The 23875-nt window shown below is 39.7% G+C and overlaps 1 protein-coding gene across 1 annotated transcript in view; it reads right to left on the bottom strand.

Annotated features, from left to right (window-relative positions):
- snrka (SNF related kinase a) overlaps nt 1-18650 on the bottom strand; it is a 59450-nt gene extending 40800 nt beyond the window's left edge. The window contains exons 1-2 of the mRNA XM_042489467.2: nt 18294-18650; nt 16488-17201 (exon numbers count right to left, since the gene is read on the bottom strand). Coding sequence (XP_042345401.2) covers nt 16488-17076 — 589 coding nt within the window. The 5' untranslated portion in view covers nt 17077-17201; nt 18294-18650. The remainder of the gene's footprint in view (nt 1-16487; nt 17202-18293) is intronic.
- Between the last annotated feature and the right edge of the window lie 5225 nt (nt 18651-23875).

Here is a 23875-nt window from a genome sequence, read left to right as displayed (position 1 = left end):
ACACCATCAAACTGTGTTTTACACCATCAAACTGTGTTTTACCCTCAGAACTTTTCTGGCATCCCAGGCCTTTGTTGATGAAATCCCAACACATAGTTTTTACTTCTACTCTTCCATACACCACATCTCAGAAAGAAATACTGTACTTTCACTACCTTTATGCCACAGCTATATTTACTAGTTACATTTAAGGAAAAGCTTTATACCTTAAGTTTAATGAACCATTATCGCTCCATCTTGAAAATGACCAGTATAAATAAACTGTTCTATCACCTATGGACAGCTGAAAAATTACTGTGAAGGGGTAGCCAGGTGTGCAACTACATCTCCACACATGGTGATGTAATTATCTGCAAATAGCTGCAAAGTAATGATGTGTGGGTCAACCCACAGCCTGCGGGTTGGGCGGTTTTGGTAAGCTTTTTGTCAAATATCACAGGTTTCAGGTGGGGCGGGTCATAATGGGACAAAGCAGTGTTCTAAGTAAGCTGTTATAATTTACAGAAACACTGCACAAAAATCCAATTTACATCTTCTCTTCCCTTTCTCTCTCTCACACAACAAGCAGCTTTCTCATCAACACTGTTGCGCTCTGGCTTTCTGATTTGACTTTTGTCCAGGCACAGGCCTTTAAAAATCTCTTTAGTCAAAATTTCCTGTTAAAATATTCCCTTTGCAAATACACTATATGGACGAAAGTATTTTTTCTTAGGTGATGTGAGGGTCTAAGGGCAGAGGTATGTCGTATGCTGTAAAGCCCTCTGAGGCAAACCCTGTTTTGTGATAATGGGCTTTATGAATAAAATTGACCTGACTTGACTATTGGTGCACCTACACATAACACCTACAGGAGCTTTCATGACATCCCATTCTAAATCCATAGGCATTAATATGGAGTTCGCCCCCCCTTTACAGCTATAACAGCTTCCACTCTTCTGAGAAGGCTGTCTACAAGATTCTGGAGTGTGTTTTAGGGAAGTTTTGCCCATTCACCCAGAAGAGCATTTGTGAGGTCAAACACTGATGTTGGACAAGAGGGCCTGGCTCGCATTCCCCATTCTAGGTCATCCCAAAGGTGTTGGATTGGGTTGAGGTCAGGGCTCTGTACAGGCCAGTCAAGTTTCTCCACACCAAACTCACCCATTTATGCCTTTATGGACCTTGCTTTGTGCACTGGGGCACAGTCATGCTGGAACAGAAAAGGGCCTTCCCCAAACTGTTCTCACAAAGTTGGAAGCATACAATTGTCCAAAATGTCTTGGTAAGCTGAAACATTAAGATTTCCCTTCAGTGGAACTAAGGGACCTAGGCCAACCCCAGAAAAACAACTCCATAACATTATCCCTCCTCCACCAAACTTTACAGTTGACACATTGCAGTTTGTCACTCCACAGAACATGTTTCCACTGCTCCAGAGTACAGTGGCGGCATGCTTTACACCACTCCATCCGACACTTGGCATTGTGCTTGGTGACGTAAGGTTTGCATGCAGCTGCTAGGCCATGGAAACCCATGCAATGAAGCTCCCGGTGCACAGTTTCTGTGCTGATGTTAATTCCACAGGAGGTTTGGAACTCTGCAGTAAATGAGTCAACAGAACATTGGCGACTTTTATGCACTATGCGCCTCAGCACTCTGCGACCCCGCTCTGTAACTTTACGTGGCCTGCCACTTCGTGGCTGAGTTGCTGTGGTTCCTAAATGTTTGCAACTTTGCAATGATACAATTTATAGCTGATCATCTAGGAGGGAAGAAATTTCACGAACTGACTTGTTGCAACGGTGGCCTATTATATTATGCTCGAATTCAGTGAGCTCTTTAGAACGACCCATTCTTTCACAAATGTTTGTAACGGCAGACTGGATGACTAGGTGCTTGATTTTATACACCTGTGGCAATGGGACTGAATGAAACACCTGAATTCAATGATTAAGAGGTGTGGCCCAATACTTTTGTCCATATAGTGTATGTAGGACTCACACCATGCCATTAGCTACAACAAGCAAGAGTCTTTCTGTCCACATTGAATCCATAAACAGGCTATTTACTTCTGTAACATAATGTAAACAAACCACTGTACCTATCAGCTGTGTGCTCGTGTAATCAACATGTTAGAAAGAAAACATGTTTCATATTGTGATATTTACTGTAAATGACATACAATATAGCCAACAGCAAGCAAGTTATTACCAGAAACTTTCAGTTTCATTTGACAGGTATGCAGTTCGGCTTCAGGTCATTGATTAATGCCTATGTGTATGAGCAAGTTGGGGCAGGCAGGCTCACATAGCGGGCCCGGTTGGGTCTGGTTTTTAAAAACCCTGATGTGCGTATTACGGCTGCAGAGCAAAGATAAGCCAGGGATCAAGCAAATCCAGTTATCTGTTCATTTTTAGAATTGGTTGCCAGTGTATACTAATGCTAGCTATTATTATTTATATTAAATCAAGTTTTAAGAAAGCTGCATTCTGAGTACCTCTGTAAGATCATATGTTGTAAAATTGGTGAACAATTCAAATAAAGCAGTATTTTCATTCATATCAATTTTGACCCTATCAACAATACATTTTAATAAGTATTGTGGGACAGAGATACACAATTCCACTATAAATAAGCAAGCTCAAAAAGGTAATTAATAAAAACAATTTAAAAAAACAAAACAAAAAAAAAACAATGTTATTTGTTCATCAATCCAAATGTCTTGGCAAATTGCGGGGAAGTGCAGGAAATAGACCGCTATGGCCTATTTCCTGCACGTTTGTAGCAATTTTGCAAAAAGTTTGCAGCAAGTTTGCGTCCTTCTGTTGGCTGAGAATGTGATTGAATGTCAGGACTGCTGCTTGCATCTATTTATTTCATCAGTGTATTTTTTTCTTCAATCAAATTGTTTTAAGAACTCCTAAAATATGTTGCTTTGTCAAAAAAAAGGGTTTGGGGAGGAAAATTGTACAGATAATGAGGAAGTTGGTCTTTGGGCCAGTGGTGGGAACTAAATAAATGAGTTACAAGCCAGTCTGTGTCTACACAGGACTGTGTAATCACTGCATCCTGCCTCCCTCTCATCCTCTCCTGGCCCAGTTCAAACAACAGTATGGATTAACTGTTCTTCCCTTCTACTGGCAGCAGGCAGGACCGCAATTACGCAATTAAGCCCCTCAGGCTTCTCGAGAGAGAGAGAGAGAGAGAGAGAGAGAGAGAGAGAGAGAGAGAGAGAGAGAGAGAGACTTCTGAAGCCCTCATGGTTAAGATGCAAAGGCCTGCTAAACAGCTCTGCAGGGCACAGGCACACAGCATTCCTATTATACAAGTTGCAGAAGTGCTCCATTGTCGCAAAATGCGACTAAGTAGTTAGGGCCTGAAGCTCTGCAAAAGCCCTGTGTGTGTGTGTGTGTGTGTGTGTGTGTGTGTGTGTGTGTGTCTGTGAGAGACAGCCAAAGGAGAGTGCAAGAATGCCGACACTCAAAGGCAAGTCTCATGTAGGAGGCCTAAAAATTGACAATTTATAGTCAGTGTTTGTGATCACATTTATCACATGTAGATTAAGTGGCAGTACTTTGAAAACATGAGATATACCGCCTACCCCCAGTCATGATGAAGTTTTTTTGACCCTCTATCTTGATGTGAGGCACTGAAATGTTATGACGGCGGCTTATGTAGATGCAGGAGCCAGTAGCTCCTCAAATCCTTGCTACTTTTTGCTACATTTTTTTTAACAAACATTTTCAACTCCATGGCCCCTTCTACTGAATTACAACTTTTCAATGATGGAGAAGCACTTATCATCATCAGGAAAAGCTGTGTGAGTCTTGGACTGAATGCACCAGACCGTGAGAGGATCTCCACCAATAGCATATGCTGAGCTGCCAGTCTGACCAGAGGGGAGAAACGAAACCGAAAGAGCCAGACGAAGAGGTAGGAGAGCCGGCTTGGACAGAGAGCCATTCCATTACCAAGCTCTCTTCTGGCTAATGTCCGGTTGCAGGAGAATAAAATGGATGAGATGCAACTGAGGCTCACTCAGCAACAGAACATCAGAGACTGCTCTGCACACATCTTCCCAAAGACACTGTTAACCCCTAAAATCCCAGTTCAAGCTGTTGCACTGGATGAGCAGACCTTGTTCAGAGCAGACAGGACACAAGACTCTGGTAAGAGGAGAGGAGGAGGACTTTGTGTTTATATAAATGATGCTTGGTGCTCAAACGCAGATGTTGTACATATTATCTGCCCAGAGAATTCACCAGTGTTTTTATTGATGCTGTTTACATTCCGACAGATGCACTTTCAAAAATGCACTGCAAAAATTCTATGATGCCATCAGCAGAAACATCACCAGGCAACCAGATGGAATCTTCATAGTAGCTGGTGATTTTAATCAAATAGACCTCAAATCTGTCTAACCTAATTTCCACGAGCATGTCCAGATCCCCAACAGAGGAAGAAATATCCTGGACCATGTGTATACAAATATTCCTGACAGCTAAAAAGCCATCCCACACCCTCACAGCCTGTCAGATCATATTTCTCTGTTACTAATGCCGACATACTGTCAGCTAATAAAAAGGGTCGGACTAGTGCACTAGAACAAACGGAGTACTGACAACGGAAGTTCAAAATGCTCGGGTGTCACATGACACATGGAGGCTTCGAATAGTTCCCGTAAGTGTCTGGCGGGCCATCTGAATACATTACAAGGAGACAAAAAAATTGCTTTTTTAAAGTAAAACATGCTTATATTTGAAGATTAATGTTAACTGCCAGGGTTAGATTAGACTGATTAATGTCACACTCGGGAGATTCACACATTTCAGTAGCTCAAGTGTCAGAGGCAAAAGAAAAAAAAGCGACTGAGTGCTAAATAAGGGTCAAATATGATTAAATACAAAAAATAAAATATATTGTAAAACATAAAATATCTAAACTATATATATATACACACACACACACACATACATACATGTATATATATATATATATATATATATATAAGTACATACATATATAGTACTTTTATATATAAAATGTATAATTACATAGTATAAATATGATAGTATATTATGATAGTATATATAGTATAGTTATGCTGATATTCTATATATATATAAATGTGTATTTTATTTATCTTTGTCTTTCTACTGACTTACTGCAATTCATTAATTTCATTAATATCTAATAAACTTAGAAACATAAATAGCACATCAAGCAGTTGCTATATGTCCCACTTTTGTGGTGTCCTCTCAGATAGTGTCCACCATGCTTTGTTGTGCTGCACAGGGACGATCCAGGTGTAGAGAAAGGCAAGCTGACTTGCAGATGAGGAAAATGTTGTTGATTAATGGCAGCAGAAGTAGTCTTACACTCACCACAGATTACAACTGCAAAAAATATGTGAGGTTATCATTTTCCAAAACTGCATTAGAACATTTTACCCCAAACAAAGAGCACACCATTGGGAAGCCTTGTATATGGTTTAGTAAAAAAAAGGAAAAGGGAAAGGCTTGCAGAAGACAGGGAGCTGATACTCAGGATGAGGGTGCTGTCTTAGTGCAGGGAGTCTCCAGGCTCTATTGAATCCTGTGTAGCTCTTTTGCTGAAAGAGGGAGGGAGAAAAGGACAGGAGAGAGGGTTAAACATACCTTTATAGGCCTGGGTGGGAAACCGCTTTGGGAGATGAGCCATGTTTGTTCCCCAACCTCAGTTATGAAACTTTGTTAGTTGTGTTAAGTTTGCGCTTCTCATAGTGAAATACTCGCTTGGAAATCAGCTTTTGCTGTGCTAACCTCAGCATTTGTCTATAAGGTCTCATATGAAAGGTCTACAAATATTGATCCTTTTTTAATAATTTATCAGACTTTGATCCTCTGTCAGCCTGCCCGTCCCTGTGTCCAAGCTTTTTCCTTTGTTTAAAAAAGTCTAGACTACTTCATTGTTCTATGTTGTCACACTACTGTTAATGTAAGAGAGTGATTTTGATACAAAGTGTAAACCACTGCATGTGAATGCATGAATTAGTAAGATCTGTGCTCCAGAGGAGAGCCTTCATCAGGCTGTGTAACATTGCCCTCTACTGGATTTATACGTTAATGAACTGCATTAAACTAGAGCCTTCTGTGTTTTTATAACCCGCTTCAAAATAGTTCCTCGAGCACCCAGTGCTCCTATTGTAAGTTACCAATATACAATAACATGATTAGATATATAACAAAATAATTAAAGATAATATAATACTTTAGTGTAACAATTTCAGTGTTTAGAATAATTCCCCATTAAGCCTAGTAGGTTTCATTTTTCTAAATGATTTACCCTGTGATCTCAGTCAGGTCTTTCAGCTTCCCTCCCTTTGCCATCAATGGAAAATCAGCTGAGCTGAAACATAATAAAGACAAATGGAGCCAACAGAATCCCAAAGCTAAAACAGTCACCCTTAAATTGCGTTTCTGTTTACAGTGATGTTTTTACATTATTTATTAGTCTCAAATATGCACTCTTAATCCATATCAATACTAATATTTCACAAAATAGCACTCTGCTATCAAGCACCATGTTATCTCTAACAAAGCTGACATGTAACTCACACTGACCTGTAAAATAAATCACACAAGCCTTTTCTCCCCTTTAACTCCCCAATCTTATTGTTCTATAAATCGTATAAATCCAGTAAAGTGCAATATTACACAGTCTGATGAGGGCTCTCCTCTGGAGCACAGATCTGACTAATTCATGCATTCACATGCAGTGGTTTACACTTTGTATCAAAATCACTCTCTTACATTAACAGTAGTGTGACGACATAGAACAGTGAAGTAGCCTAGACCTTTTTAAACAAAGGACAAAGCTTGGACACAGGGACGGGCAGGCTGACAGAGGATCAAAGTCTGATAAATTATTAAAAAAGGATCAATATTTGTAGACCTTTCATATGAGACCTTATAGACAAATGCTGAGGTTAGCACAGCAAAAGCTAATTTCCAAGCAAGTATTTCACTATGAGAAGCGCAAACTTAACACAACTAACAAAGTTTCATAACTGAAGTTGGGGAACAAACACGCCTCATCTCCCAAAGCGGTTTCCCACCCAGGCCTATAAAGGTATGTCTAACCCTCCTGTCCTTTTCTCCCTCCCTCTTTCAGCAAAAGAGCTACACGGGATTCAATAGAGCCTGAAGACTCCCTGCACTAAGACAGCACCCTCATCCTGAGTATCAGCTCCCTGTCTTCTGCAAGCCTTTCCCTTTTCCTTATTTTTACTAAACCATATACAAGGCTTCCCAATGGTGTGCTCTTTGTTTGGGTAAAATGTTCTAATGCAGTTTTGGAAAATGATAACCTCACATATTTTTTGTAGTTGTAATCTGTGGTGAGTGTAAGACTACTTCTGCTGGTATTTATCAACAACATTTTCCTCATCTGTGTGTCAGCTTGCCTTTCTCTTCATGCCTGGATCGTCCCTGTGCAGCACAGCAAAACATGGTGGAGACTATCTGAGAGGACACCACAAAAGTGGGACATATAACAACTGCTTGATGTGCTATTTATGTTTCTGAGTTTATTAGATATTAATGAAATTAATTAATTGCAGTAAGTCAGTAGAAAGACAAAGATAAATAAAATACACATTTATATATATATAAGCAATAAACAGTAACCTGCTCCTTTACCATGATAAGTCTAAAATATGTCAGCATAACCATATACAGTGGGTACGGAAAGTATTCAGACCCCCTTAAATTTTTCACTCTTTGTTTTGCAGCCATTTGCTAAAATCATTTAAGTTCATTTTTTTCCTCATTAATGTATACACAGCACCCCATATTGACAGAAAAACACAGAATTGTTGACATTTTTGCAGATTTATTAAAAAAGAAACACTGAAATATCACATGGTCATAAGTATTCAGACCCTTTGCTGTGACACTCATATATAACTCAGGTGCTGTCCATTTCCTCTGATCATCCTTGAGATGGTTCTACACCTTCATTGGAGTCCAGCTGTGTTTTATTATACTGATTGGACTTGATTAGGAAAGCCACACACCTGTCTATATAACACCTTACAGCTCACAGTGCATGTCAGAGCAAATGAGAATCATGAGGTCAAAGGACCTGCCTGAAGAGCTCAGAGACAGAATTGTGGCAAGGCACAGATCTGGCCGAGGTTACAAAAAAATTTCTGCTGCATTTAAGGTTCATAAGAGCACAGTGGCCTCCATAATCCTTAAATGGAAGACGTTTGGGATGACCAGAATCCTTCCTAGAGCTGGCCGTCTGGCCAAACTGAGCAATCGGGGGAGAAGAGCCTTGGTGAGGAAGGTAAAGAAGAACCCAAAGATCACTGTGGCTGAGCTCCAGAGATGCAGTCGGGAGATGGGAGAAAGTTGTAGAAAGTCAACCATCACTGCAGCCCTCCACCAGTCGAGGCTTTATGGCAGAGTGGCCCGCCGAAAGCCTCTCCTCAGTGCAAGACGCATGAAAGCCCGCATGGAGTTTGCTAAAAAAAACACCTGAAGGACTCCAAGATGGTGAGAAATAAGATTCTCTGGTCTGATGAGACCAAGATAGAACTTTTTGGCCTTAATTCTAAGCGGTATGTGTGGAGAACACCAGGCACTGCTCATCACCTGTCCCTTCTACTAAATACTGAGCAAAGGGTCTGAATACTTATGACCATGTGATATTTCAGTTTTTCTTTTTTAATAAATCTTCAAAAATGTCAATAATTCTGGGTTTTTCTGTCAATATGGGGTGCTCTGTGTACATTGAGAGAAAAAATTAACTTAAATGATTTTAGCAAATGGCTGCAATATAACAAAGAGTGAAAAATCTCAGGGCGTCTGAATACTTTCCGTACCCACTGTATGTCATATCCGCATCACTCATATTTATACTATGTAATTATACATTTTATATATAAAAGTACTATATATGTATGCATATATATATATATATATATATATATATATATATATATATATATATATATATATATATATATATCTTATGTTTTACAATATATTTTATATATTTTAGTTTTTGTATTTTAATCATGTGTAACCCTTATTTACACTCAGTCACTTTTTTCAGATGTGGGCGACCCTAGTTTGTGACCAGTTTTCATTTTTGTGTAACGGTGTGAAAGTTATGGGGCCAAGAAGTTACGTGTTTCGCCACCAAACAGGAAGTAGTTTTTAAAAGTATTATACACGATCCAAGATGCCCCAAACTTCACACGCTTGATAAAAGTCCCACCCTGAACACATCTATATGACAATTTTCTTCGATACTGAGAGCTTCCACCTATTGACAAAGGAAAGATAAAGTTTTACACTAAGAGGTCCAGCTCCTAGCAGGTTGACTTGATTGATCTCAAACTTGTGTCAAAAAATCATTAAGATGTTGGTGATGATGGAAAATGAATATTTTTGTTGAACAGTGCTCCTGTGACGCAGGAATTTCACACATTTGATGACAGTCCAGGCCTGAACACATCTGCAGCACAATTTTGAATCTCAGTCATAGCGCCACCTAGTGTTAACAGGAAGTTCGTTTTTTTACACTTTAATGTGTCTCCTATAGCAGATACACCTGAGCAACCTCAAATGCTCTCATAATACTGTAAAGACTTTCATGATGCACAGAAAAAATACTCACCAAAAGTGGCACAGACATCAAAAGTCCTAAATTGTGACTGATATGATTTTTTTGCATTAATGTTCAAAAATGGCTCTTGTGCGCCCCCTAGAAAATTTCAATGAAGCAGCCCCTGCAGACCGTTAAACCTAGAGCTATGAAACTTGAGAATCATGTTCAAAAGCCCAAGACCTACAAAAAAGCCTCTTGGAGCTGTTCCCTAAACACAACATGAAGTGCGCCATTTTAATTTGAATTTTCACATTTTTTGTTGTTTTAGTGTCTCTTTGGTTTCAACAGTTGTCCTGCAGATTTCATCTGATCGACTTCAAATCTGGACACCAGTATTTTCTAAATTTGGTGATGTTAAATTGCACGCCATTTTTGATTTCATCAAACACTGTTGCCATTCTGCGGCGTTCTTCACCATAAAAGAGGAAGTTACGTTTGAGGGGCTAATGATGCTTAAAAACTCACGAAACGTAGCAGACACATCAATAGTCCTATGATGTGTTATTTGATATGATTTTTTTTTTTTTTTGCTGTGATGTGCCAAAATGTGCTCTGGAGCACCACCTACTAATTTTCAGCAAAGCAGCCCCTGCGAAACGTTTAACCTAGAGCTACAAAACTTAAGAAACTTATGTAAAAGCCCAAGACCTACAAAAAAGCCTCTTGGAACCATGACCTAAACACAACATAAAGTCCACCAATTTTAATTTTATATACATTTTTTGAAATTTCTCCTAGAGCCTGACTAATTTTTTCAATACACCCATATTATCACCTGATACAAGCCTTTCACAGAAAAAATGGAGCAAATCAGCCTCCACTCATATTTTTCCCAAATGCGCTGATAGGAAAACTCTGTTCATAGACCATATAATGCAGGAAATGATGCTGGGGGGTTTTAAAACTAGTTGCCTTCTATAGCTGTCCACTAGATAGTGCTCTTACTCCATTGTTCACCCAATGTTTGACCACACACACACACACACACACACACACACACAGAAAGAAAGAGAAAGAGAGAGAGAGAGTGAAAGTGCACTCTTCATTGTTATACTACTCAACACTCAAGGACACTGATAGAGAGCGTTGCAGAATAGTGGACGGTGGTGCAGTCAGTCAGAGAGTTTTAACGGTAAGCAACATTGAAATACATACTGTTATGTTTAAAAACAATGGCCTCAGCTTTCTACAAACAAACAAGATGATCTAAGGTTCCAGGGTACAGGAGGAAAACACTACCAACCAGCTGACTTTATTGTATCTAGCAATTTTCCAGGCCTTCTTTGCAGCGTTATATTTAAGCAGCAATGACAGACACATTTAGGGACTTACTTAGATCATCAAAAAAAAAAGGAAAAATATACTGTCATTTTTTCCCCACATTCGTTGCTGTGAGTAAGCCCACAACAGCACTGTCAATGGCAAATCACAACGCACACACACACCTGCTAAAGTGACTTAGGCCATCTCCAGCCTTAGCACTACATGGAAGAAACACTAACTCACTGCTGCCTGCAGTATTGCCCCTTCTCAGAGACGCGGTCTCATCAGTCAGCTTTCAGCAAGTAGCCTCGATGCTTGCAGCTTTAAATTTTAGTGTTGCTTTATTTATGAGTTTGTTGTTCATTTAGTCATTTTATTCACTTTGCGTCTTTGCTGTATTCGCTGTCATCATTTATCCCTACTCACTCCTAAACTCATTCATTTGTAGTTTTCTAGGAGTAGTTTTGATGTGTAGTGAGTCATTTAATAAAACTTTCATTTATAAAGACTTGATCTTGTGATGTGTGTGTGTGTATAATGTCAGGTCCCTGTACACCTGGAAAAAGAACTCTGTAGCAAACTTCAAATGATGACACTAAACTAATTTATAAGGCAAAATGCGCTATCAACCTTTCCATTTTAATGGGTGGTGCTCCAAGGTTTTTTAACTCTAATTTTCAATGTAAACTTATTGTTCCTGATAGCTGAAGTTGACTCCGATTACTCTACTTCATATTTATACCAATTCATATATTTCTGAGTCATCATTTTGCATTATGTTAGTTAGTTAGTTAGTTAGTTATAGTTAGCTATTTTGGTATTAATTATTAATTAATTAATAATTTAATTTCATTGTTATTATTCTTATCAATTAAATGATTAATTAATGAATACCCTATTTAAACCGCTCCACTCCCAACCTAAAAAGAAAAGTGACAAAAGTCTTAGAAGGACAAATACAGTGCACCTACAACACAGCATCTTCTGGAGAGGGCCTCATTCGCTGACTCAAGATACAGGGACAGCTACTCCATAGACCACATTAAAGATGCGCTGCTAGAGGAGATGCTGGCTGTGCCTGAAGAGCAATGCGATGGCAGGGATAGAGATGGTGCCATCTCTAAGGTTTGAGATGAAGAAGGACCAAGTGCACTTCCTGAGTCCTTCAGGGAAGCATTGGAACCTATATTGAGGATTCATGTACCCTGTACAATTTTGGATTTTCATTTATTTGTCAATGTATTTGTATGTATTATTAGATCTGTATCTGATTGCTGATTGTGTGATGAATTTGCTGGTCTTGAGCACATAGTGGTTTTTTGGAGTTACCTGAGTGTGTGCACACTCACTTCATTGATTGCACCTGTGATAGCTATCTAGTGTTCCTCTGATTGGCTGGCACCTGACATCAGCCTTGGTATATCTGTGAGCTGCCACATGTTTTTATATGCCCTGGTGAAGACCGTACGCTGAAACACATAGGCATCAAACCCATTTATTTAAGACTTTTTAACTTTTGCAAAACAGTGTGCCAATTTTGGAATATTTTGGTTGTGACTTACTAACAAAAGAAATAACAAGTCTAACCCTTATAATACATCCATGGTCTAACCTCTCTCTGTATACCTGTATCCAAAGAGCAGCTATTTTTGAAACCTATACATGTTAAGTAGCACTCCTCAGCCAAACTTTTTTTTAGAACTCTTTTAAGGTTGCTTGCCAAATTCACTGATAGCTTTATTTTTTTTGCAGCTTCCATGACGTTCTGTAAAATGTCAGGCGCATTTAAGTTAATATTAAATCTTAAATTATTTATGAGCGATACATTTCAGCATTATTTTTATCTACATTCATCTCCCTGTTAATGATCATGTAATTTTTTTCATGTGGAGAATTTTGTGAAGTCAGTTTCAAAATAAATGAGCACTCTAAATGAATCATTGATCCCTCTGATGTTTACTAATCATAATGATCAAGATTTCAATGCAACAATGATCTGCAGAAATCTGATGAATTAGTGGAACAGATGCTAGAAATTTTCACAGCCGTGTGTAATGGCGACTGCTCTGTTAGGGAGCCTGCTAATGCAACAGTCAGTGAAACTGCTCTTTCTCTGTATTTCTCACAGACAAGTGGAATGATGGTGGAGGGGCAAACGTGTCATTATACAAACAGATGTTTCAGGTGTTTCAACATTTATTGATGGTGAATTGTGGGTGTGGAAATAAGGCTTGTGCACCACAATGATTGAGATCAGAACAGAATTAGGCATACACACAGCTTTATAAATCTGACCAAAAGAATGTGTCTGCATATTTCTGCCTCTGTGCGTAACCACAGTTTTAGTAGTGCAGCTACACAGAATTTTATGCATCTGGCCCCCAGAGTCTTAGAAGCAGAAGAAGTATTTCTTGTCATATGCACATTGTACTGTAAAATTTGTCCTCTGCATTTAACCAATCGTCTAACGGAGCAGTGAGCTGTGGGGACCAACTCCAGATCTTCAGCCAGCGCCTTGGTCAAGAGCACCAACAGGAGTATTAACCTAATGTACGTGTTTTTGATCATGGGGAAAACTAGAGCAACCGCAGGATACCCACGTAGACACCATGCAAACTCCACATGGAAAGGACCTGGGAGGGCCGAGACTCAAACCTAGCACTAGGCACTGCACCACTGTGCCGTCCTAGTAGGAATGTAACGATGCATTGCAAGGCAGTTAAAAATCAAAAATACAATAAATATGTGAGATTCAAATCAGTGAAATGATAAATGAACACTCTTGAAAAATGAACACTCTTTTTGAACAGCAGAGGGCATAATCTGCTCTTGACTTAGCTTGCTCAAGGTGATATGTCACTACATGTTTAACATCCTATGTCTTGTGCGAGACGTGAGACAGCTCGCCAACGTAAAAAAAGATGAAGCAAAGGCACCACGACAGGCAATTATGATATAGAAGATGCACCCTCCATTGTCAAAGTGGAGGTGTGGTGGTATTTGAGCTTGATCAAGTCAGAAAGAAATAAAAGCGAGAAGACAACAGAAAAAACATGCAGCAAATATTGCAAGAGGATGCTGAACTACACAAATAGTACAACTAACATGATCCAGCATGTGAGCCGGCATCATTGTGAGGAGCTCTGGTCAGCCCCACCTATACATGTTACTCCTTAACGACAACTACATGGCCAAAGCACATGGACAAGTACATTTCAGGGCATTATTCCCCGACAAAAAATAGCCCAGTCTTAACTGGCAACCTGTGTTTTGCAGTCCGATATGAAGTCTCTCCAAAATAAAATCAATGCAAGAGCTTGTTCCACTCAAGTAAAAAGAATGTAGTGCAATCTATATTTAGCAACCCAACAGCAAAATAAATAAAACTATGTAAAATTAAAGTCACTTAACAAAAGTTACTCTTTGTTACAGTAACAAACCTCAAATCTAGCAGTCCAACGAAACATCTTACAGTAAAATTAGTGCAATTTGAGTAACACTATAACTTTTCTCTAACAGAAATAATTAGAACTAGTAAATTATTTCTGAATCAAGCCTTAAGGCATACTGCTGCCTGCTGATATAAGTTCTGTATTTTCATATTTATAAGCACGTTCACGGCTTCATTTATGAAGCCTTTGTTTTGAAAGGGAATCCTGAAGTTGAGGTAAAACAAACATCTTTGTATTTCCTCATCTCTGTGACAGAGCTACTTTAAACTGCAGTATAAAGTGGTATAGAGTCAACAAAAGCATCACGCATAAAAAAAACCGCAAGCCACCGTTTCTCTAGATGTGCTGCAGCTGATACGCAGCTCAGATGCGCCTGACAACCGCTGCTTGGGCGAGCATTGTGCACGCTCTAACTTTATAGACGAGCGCCGAAACAAAACACAACACGCCCGGCGCTGCTCACGCTGTTGTTCCACGCACTATGTGAAACGGTGCGACGCGTCAATGCACGTTACGTGAATCAACGTATTCACGTAATTGCGTGACGATGCGTCGCCCCAGCCCTAAAAATATCGTATCAGTAATGGAAGAACACACAATCTGTTGGTCTGCACTATGTCAGCCCTCACAGAAAATCAATGAGCCAGTTCATTTAGTGCAATGGGACACCCACGGACATCAGTGCTAGTGGAGCTGACCTTGTAGCACATTACCCAGAGCTGCCTGCAAAATGTTTACTGTCTGGTCAGGCTACTGTTAGCGCCATGATGCTACTGCTACACGCAGCTTGATATTTAAAACACGTTCAGCCGTGTTGTGTAGCAAAGGACAGTGGCATATGATGGCTGCTCAAGACTGAAGCAATCCAAACACAAAAGCATCCACATGAATACGTGTTCAGGCTCTGGAAGCAAGCTAACAGCCAAGGTGTTACAGCAAGGTGTGACAAAATGTGTGAAATGGGTGCTGGCCACATGGTCAACCTCATTACAGCACTGTGCTGATGCTAGCTTTAAATACCACTGTGATGAAGATGCCCTGTAGAGTCTGATGCCAAAAGCCTGAGTTCCCCCACAGGAACATGCTTCTCAGGAGGTGAGGGATTTATCAGGAGGACTGGAAACTGAGTTCATACTACCAGCAACAAAAGCAACAAGCCTGGTCTATCCAACTTAAAATGGCATAATTCAGGTTTTGCTAAAGTGGGATTGTGTGGGGTACTAATCCATAGTCAGTGTGTTGCATACAGCTGATGTTAGTCAGCAGCACACCCCCAGTTTAGCAGGCAGGAGTCTGACATGGAAGCTCAGCAATGTATTGCTGTGATTGGGACTCAGCAACAAAACATACCTTAACCACCTAAAAAAAATCAATATTAGTTTAAGTGTACCCTAAACAGAGAGTAGTTTCACCTCTGTACTTTTTCTTCAGGGAAACCATTTAGACAGAGAAGCTGTTCAGCGCTTCAGTTCCCCCAACTATGCTCTTGTCAAAGCCACCAGACTCCACAGAGTAAACCAGTATTTTTAGCTTGCTGAGCTAGGGAGCTGCTGGTCTGCTGCTGCTTTAATCAGTTAGTTAGTTTGTGTTATTGTGTGACCTTGGTGAATCTAAACTAACCCTTAAAACACCAGTCACACAATAACACAAACTAATTTATTGATGGAGGCAGCAGCAGACTGGCAGCGTCTTTATTCAAAGACGTTAAATCACTGATTTTCTCCATGAAATTTGGCTTTAAAGACATGATATTTCCCTTTCTGAAATCACTGTCTGGCATGAAGGTAAAGCTGTGATAATACTCTCAACATAGCATACTCTTTTTTTTAGACAGGACTTTATTCTGTGGCTAAAATACATTGCTAACACTGTCCACAGCAGTTCATTGGTGAGCTTCCGTGTATGACCCCAGCCTGCTTCTCCAAACTGGGGGCGTCAAATACCATCTGTAATACACTGGCTATGGATACTTCAAAAAATCTCAAGCTATCCCTTTAAACAGAATCTGAATCAGTGGTGTAGCTAAAATTCTGTCTTCTGGCACCACACTCTGTCTCTCTGCCATTGTCTAATTAACAGTGTGACTCATTTCATGACTTAAGCATTATTTATCAGCCTATATGTTTTGCATACCTACAGCTGGAGCATCATACTCATCACCCAGCAGGATTTCCGGTGCCGAGTACGCTAGAGATCCACAACTGGTCGTCAGCTTCTTCCCCGGTTGAAACTTGTTACTGAACCCAAAGTCGGTGAGCTTGACCAGCCCCTGCTTCTCGAAAAACACCACATTCTCTGGCTTCAGGTCCCTGTGCACCACGTGCAGCCGATGGCAGTAGGAGATAGCGTGGACAATCTGGGCAAAATATTTCTTGGCGAGCTCTTCATTCAGACCTTCCTCATGTTTCATGATGTAGTCAAACATATCCCCTCCATCACCCAACTCCAGGATGAGATACAGCTTGGTCTGAGTATCAATCACTTCATACAGGCGCACTATGTTGGGGTGCTGGACCAGCTTCATACAGCGCACTTCCTGGAAAAGGTGGCCAGTGGCCACAGAGTCCAGCTTAGTCTTGTCGATCACCTTCACGGCCACTTTCTCCCCAGTGAAGACATGGCGCGCCAGCTTGACCACAGCAAAGTGGCCGCGGCCCAGCGTCTTGTCCAGGTCATACAGGCCAGCAATCTTGCCATCATAGCCCCGCTTGAAGCCTGCCATAGCTGGAGAGGGCGATGGGGAGAGGGGAGCCCCTGCTGCAGGCAGGGGCAGGCTGGCTGAGTCGTGTGAGTCCAGCTTAGTTCACTTCATCCAAGGCTGAAGGACAGAGCCATAGCTCCAGCTTCCTACACAATATCAAACACACACAACCAATATCGTTTCAATAAACACTATATACATTACCTTGGCAAAGTTATCCATTAACCATTTTAAACCTGAGCAAATTGGCTTGATTTCTTTCAAAGACATAGGAAGCAGTAACAAGTTATGAGTTACAAGAAAATTACCTGAAATTTAAGACACTTTTTTTTAAAAAAAAATGTAACCAACAGAAAAAGGTTAAAATGAATAATAACTATTGTTGTTGTTCTTCTTATTCTTATTCTTATTATTATTATTATTATATTTTAACTGGCGTATTATAAAACTTATGTTCAAGCCATTTTCTTTCCTAATATCTGGAAATCTGTTGGACATCTCTTTCCAAGTTTCTTCTTGCCTTTTCAGACATATTTTCAAGGAAAACAAAGAAGACTGATGTGCCAGGTTTCAAGGAGTTAAACTGAGTCCAAATCAAGTGTAAAACCTATATCATGTTCACCTGACAGTAACAGCTGACAGACCTGTGTCCTGTGAGTTCAATGAGGTACGATATGTGTTTCAGTGTTTGTGTTTGTTTGTTTGTGTGTGTGTGTGTGTGTGTGTGTGTGTGTTGCGCAGTGAGTTAGTGTGTGTGTGTGTGTGTGTGTGTGGCTCCATGCTGAACAGTGCGAGCAGCCGCTGGGCTTGTTTTGACAGGCAGGCTGCTGCACTAACATTAGCTCACTGATCCTACGACTCCAGTCTGAAAACTGGCCCTTACTAGAAGACAAAGCTTGCTATGGTCGTTTTGCTCCCACGGTGGAGTTTGACAGACCGGCCCAGAACGGGCCCGGCGGTACGGACGTTAGCCTGACGTTACCAGCAGCTAGCTTGTTGTTCATTGATTGATCCGTGTTAGCATACCGTTCCTGGCTGACTGACGTTAATCGTTTTCGTTGTTTAACGCCAGGTCGCTCGCTAACTGACAAACAATGGTTTCTACACATACACATAGAGCTGAGAGACAAAGCGCAGTTAACACAGATATACAGGTGCTGCTGTACATGTCACACAGCTAGCCTCAGTTGTAGCAAGCTAGCATGTAGCAAGCTAGAGTTAGGGCTCGTTTAGCTCACCTCTCCGAAACATACAGCCCCGAGTCCGGTCTCCACCGCCCACCTTGGCTCCCCCCGTACGGTCCCTACTGAAGCTTAGCGCAAATTATCACAGAGGACGAGGATGGCAGCGTGTCTTGGAGCTCACCGCGGCACTCAGGAGCTGCCTATGCCCGGGCTTCATGTGTGGAAAGAAGCATTGCATCGCTGGCAGCGGCGAGCTGGTTAGAGCGGAGTGCTGTTTCCTCCCAGCGAGGCGCTGAGCCCTGACGCTGCCTTCACGGCTTCAACTAACTATCGACATTCTCACAAACGTTATTATGGATAGTTGTGTTCGGAAATGATTCCCGCTGTTCAGGAAATGTTCATCACAAATGTTTAAAACGTTAATGGAAACATACTATAGGCTACAAAGCCACAGTTTGACCATTAAATCTATCATAAGGTGGACTGTTCTTTTTTCCTGAACCAACAACAGTGAAAAAAGAAGATTTCTCATTTGACCGCTGTGTTGTGTTCTGTGTCGTGTTGTTGGACTGAAACGCGCTTTCCTGCGGGACGAGCTGTTTATTGACTGTTTGGCGGGTTGAGAGTTAGAATCGCTCTTTCCGATGATCACTGAAGGCAGCATCAGAGCATTGTCAACCACATAACTGTGACGTCAAACACAGTCTTTGACTGGGGAAGGGTGCCGAAGCATGATTCCATATTTACACATCAATAAATCATATAGAGAGGTAGGCCTGTCTAAGGACCCTCCACAGGGATGTCAGTGTGAGCTTGAGGAAAGGGACAGTTTTTGATAAGGGGGTTTTAAGATAAGCAGGACCTCCAGCACAGGGCTGGTCACGCTCCAAAAAAAAAAACGACAATAATTTGCTGCACCCATTAGCATCCAAATAACAAATGACCAAACAAAGACAGAAATAATCAGAAGCTCAGAGCCCCTGTTGTTTCTAATCATTTGACATCTGACCAGCCTGCACTGTGAGCATTGACATGACAGGAGCTATTGAGCTAAAATGCTAATATTTACATATAAAAAATTAATAAAAATTATTTGGAGATTTAAAATATAGAAATAAGAGGTGTATCAAATTGCAGCCAGTGGAGTACTATCATCCCACACTGATTTTGAATCCATTGGTCACATGACCTATGAGCTATTGAGCTAAAATGCTAATATTTACATATAAAAAATTAATAAAAATTAGAAATAGGTGTAAAATGTAAAAAATAAGAGGTGTGTTTAATGCAGCCAGTGGAGTACTATCATCACACACTGATTTTGAGTCCATTGGTCATATGACCTGGGAGCTATTGAGCTAAAATGCTAATATTTACGTATAAAAAAATAATAAAAATTATAAAAAGTGTAAAATGTAAAAACAAGAGGTGTATCTCATGAAGACAGTTAAGTAACATGATGCAACACTTTATTTTATTTTATCATATGCCCCTTGTTTTTATTGGCATAAGGGACATTTCCAAGTTTTCTTGGCATCCTCTATGTCCATGGAGAGACATGAGCCATGGAACCACCAGTTGCAGTTATCACATTGGATCTGTTTAGGTAAAAATGAAATATGTATTTTATTAATTTTAATTTTCTATATACTATTATTTGAGATTTAAACATTATTATGGGTTTTTATGGCTATATATGGGTTTTTATGGCTATATAACAATTCAATTCAATAATTCAATGTGTCTTTAACTGTTTTCAATCACTCACCCACTGTACAATGGCAGTTCCCTGTCCTGGTGGCTTGAAGGTTGCACACATAGCACAGCAATCCTGATCATCAAAGACTAAAAACAAAACAAAACAAAAACATTTATTTAACCATATCCCTATCTATCTTGTTTCTGATTATGCTTAATTTGCCTTTACCAGAGGCCTCCAGGATGTTGAGCGCCAGATCTCTCCTCTCCTTCGCCATTTCCTTCTTAGATGTGCTGAAGTTCATGTCAGGGATGGCTGGGAAAGCCTTTATGAGGGCTTTTGCCATCTAAACAACATATATTGCAGGTACTTACAACAATAATGGGGGGCATATAATAAATTACATACACTCATGAGCACCATTGTCACTTAAATGTTATCTACTCTATTCATGCTTCATTTGCTGATATTGAAACTTATTAAAAACCACTTGTCCGCCTTTACAGCCTTACAGAGTCACACTTGAACTTGTAGATTTATCTGTTTATGATATTTTTCCATCGTGTTTTAACGTGTTTTTAAAGTGATTGTATTGGTGATGTTTAAGTTGTGCAACCAGTTATAGCCTAACAAAAACTTTTTGCTCCTGGTGATTTCATTTACTCCTCAAAACACACAAAAGTGGTGTTCATCTGTGAAGATTATCATGCTGAACAAAAAGTGTAAGTCTCATAAACTTGTGTTCGTCAGAGAGCTTATTTTTGGCGATAATCGAAAATCACATTCAAAAGTCCCATAAGGTTTTTGACAAGGGAACCAACGCGATGCTTACTTCCTGGTTGGCCTACAAATATATGTCATTCATTCATCATTCCTCTGTGCAGGGTGCAGCAGTACTTGAGACCATTTTATGTGAAGCCCGCAGCATGAACAAATCACATTTGACGAAAAGATGTTACTCATGTAAAAATGGTCAATTATAATGTATTTCTAAACTATTCCAAACTATTAAAAAACTTCATTACAGTTGCTATATAAATACTACTATATGCAGAATCTTCTTTGTCATGGTTTAAAAATATAAAGAAAAATAAATTACTGCAAATCGCATGCTACATATACTCTAAAAACATTTAAAACTATTCAGTGAAATTAATAGTTTCTTATTTTATCTGGTATTTATGGCACATCCACCCATGGATCTAGTATAAATCTGGATACAGCCGTGGGGGCGGGCCTCGTTCATTCCTATGAGAGCTGCTCAGTGGCGCATGAAGCAGAGAAAACTCTTTTTCCAGGTTTAGAAAAGTGTAAAATAGTGTAGTGTAAAGTGTAAAATACCCAGATCTACTGGCCCATAGAGCATGTGTAGAAGTGAGTAACGACAGCCTAACGCTGCCGAGTGCAGCTGAGTGTACCCGAGCATTGACTCCGTGCTCAAAGCGAAAAACGCTTGTTCACAAGCATTCCCAAGCCCCCAGGAAGCGCGCCACCCTCTGAAGCAAAATTTACATAGTGGCCGAAAGTGGAACGCACACTGGCCCAGAAAGGCTTTTCCCCATTTGTTAACATTGGGAAAGAGACCTGCTTAAATCACTATATAATTTTCTTTGAGACTTTTCAGAACGCATTTTTTTATAGCCATTATTAAAAACATTAAGTTCTATAGACGTAAAATGTGCTATTTTCGGAATCAAGGATTGGAATTCGGTGTTTCTCCAGACATAAAATGAACGCGCATCGGACCCGCGAGACTCTACCATGTGAACTCGCATGTAACTCTGACACAGCAGAGGCTTCGTACCGGCCATAGTAATGGATATTTTTGCTGTAGTTCATCATTTCTTAATCATAATTCATCATTTTGACCATTTTACAACACATCCATACGCTGTTGGCTTTAAAGCCTGAAACATGGACGTCTTACTGTGTCTGTATCAGAGAACATATATACAGTCTACGGTCTGTATTCAAACAACTGGTTATTAGTGAGCAGCGTGGAGCACTAATGACAGTTACTAAAAGGTACTTAGGTAGTATTTACTTAAAGTTGAGCTGTGTATTAATACATGGGGCAATATTACAAGGCACCACCTTTTATTATACTAGTTCCAATGCGGTACAGTAGCTTGGTTTCTTTTTTTTCGGCAGTTGTCATGGTTAATCGAGGTATCAGGGCTCCGTGGATGATGGATGATCCATGGAGTTCGTGAACTCAGGGTGAACATACCCCGACTTCTCTATAATACATCCATGGAACATACTCCGAGTTAATTTTAGATCAGCTGTTCAGGAACAGAATACTCAGAGTTTCCCATCTCGGAGTAAATCAACTCAGAGTTCAGGGTTAAACTCATTATTTTTTTGAACCTCCTTTTTGGAATACCCCCAGTTTTTCTCTATGGAGTGTGATTGTCATGGAAAAACTGGAAAAATCATGGAATTTCACAATCATATTTCCAGGCCTTGAAAAGTCATGGAATAAGTCAACAATAACTTGAACTTCCTTTCAGGAATACTCCCCAGGTCTATTTCTTCAAAATGCCAATCTATGTTTCGAATCTGCATCACAATGAAAATATTATAGGCCTAATAGATGATCATTTTATATAAGTTCTCATACAAATATGTGCCCTGGGTCATAAGAGATGGTGAGAATAGCATAATTGTTTTAGCTTGTATTGCACTAGTTTTTGGTCACTTGTTCTGTACTATGTTTCCATGTCTCTCTCTCTCTCTCTCTCTCTCTCTCACACACACACACACACACACACACACACTCACACAAAAAACAAAAAATCACTCATAAATCTGTTCAAAAAATAAAATAATTCTTTCAATAACTACTCTGTGAACAGATTTCCAAACTTTCAATCGTGACCCAGTTTGAAAAGTCAATAATTATTTTTTTGCATCAGTCCTATAAGATAATCAATTTGTTGTGCTAACCAAAACAAACACTATTTTTTATTTTTGTGAAGGCCTCATTGCATGTGTGAAGTGGAATCTCAATCCAAAAATAAAAAGTATAAAATGCAAGTCTTCCAAGGTGCACTGTAGTATTTGTGAAAAAATGTAACTGCCTTTATTTTACATGGTAATTTATTATTGATTAGAAAAAGCAATGCTTTGCGCCCATAGAGTGTATATATGTCTGCTATGGCTCCAATACAGGGGCATAAGTTCAGTCACAGAAGTGAAATGTAACATTGTCACACAAGATATTTGCTCACACTCACCCTCCTTTTCCCCTCATATTTATCGTGATGAATCCTTAGGCTATATGATTTTATGAAAATAATACTTATTAAGGTAATAAATATAAAATATGTACAATGTGTTACACCCACCACTGTACATAGCATTCTTATGTTTCAAACATCATCTGTCTTAAAGCATCCCCTCATGTCAATGTGCTGATTCTGATCTCATAAAGATGTTTATTGTCACACAGATTACAGAAGTATAATAATAGGAAATATTTTCACTAGAAGCTGTATTAAAGAAAACAGTCAATAGTCAATATTAAAAACACATAAAACATGCAAAAATATAATAACAAAATCAGCATATAGGTAGCAATAAAAAATATGTTTTTTGAAAAATATAGAACCTAAATTCAGGACAAAGATCTGATTATAAGTCTGTGTATATAACATCTTAAGAAGCAGCACACAGCTGTGTTAACAACTTCATGTTCACGTGTTTGTGTTAAAGTTGTTTCAGCTCATACAGACTGTGGATCTGTGATGTAATACAACAGCTGATTCCCCAAATAATGGCCGATGGCGTGTGTCACTTTAAAAGTTGCCACTGCAAAGAATTGTGGGACAGATTCTCTCATTTCCTTTGGTAAAGGATAGTGTATCCTATGCTAAAGGAGATTACAAAGGAAGCATTGACGCACCTTTCCTTAATAGGACAATTGGAACCGTTC

This window comes from Plectropomus leopardus, chromosome 11, assembly GCF_026936395.1.
Source record: "Plectropomus leopardus strain MGB_pleo_1.0 chromosome 11, ASM2693639v1, whole genome shotgun sequence".
In the NCBI taxonomy this organism is placed as follows: Eukaryota; Metazoa; Chordata; class Actinopteri; order Perciformes; family Serranidae; genus Plectropomus; species Plectropomus leopardus.
Note: the sequence above shows the minus strand (reverse complement) of the source record. Positions and strands in the feature narration are given on the sequence as shown.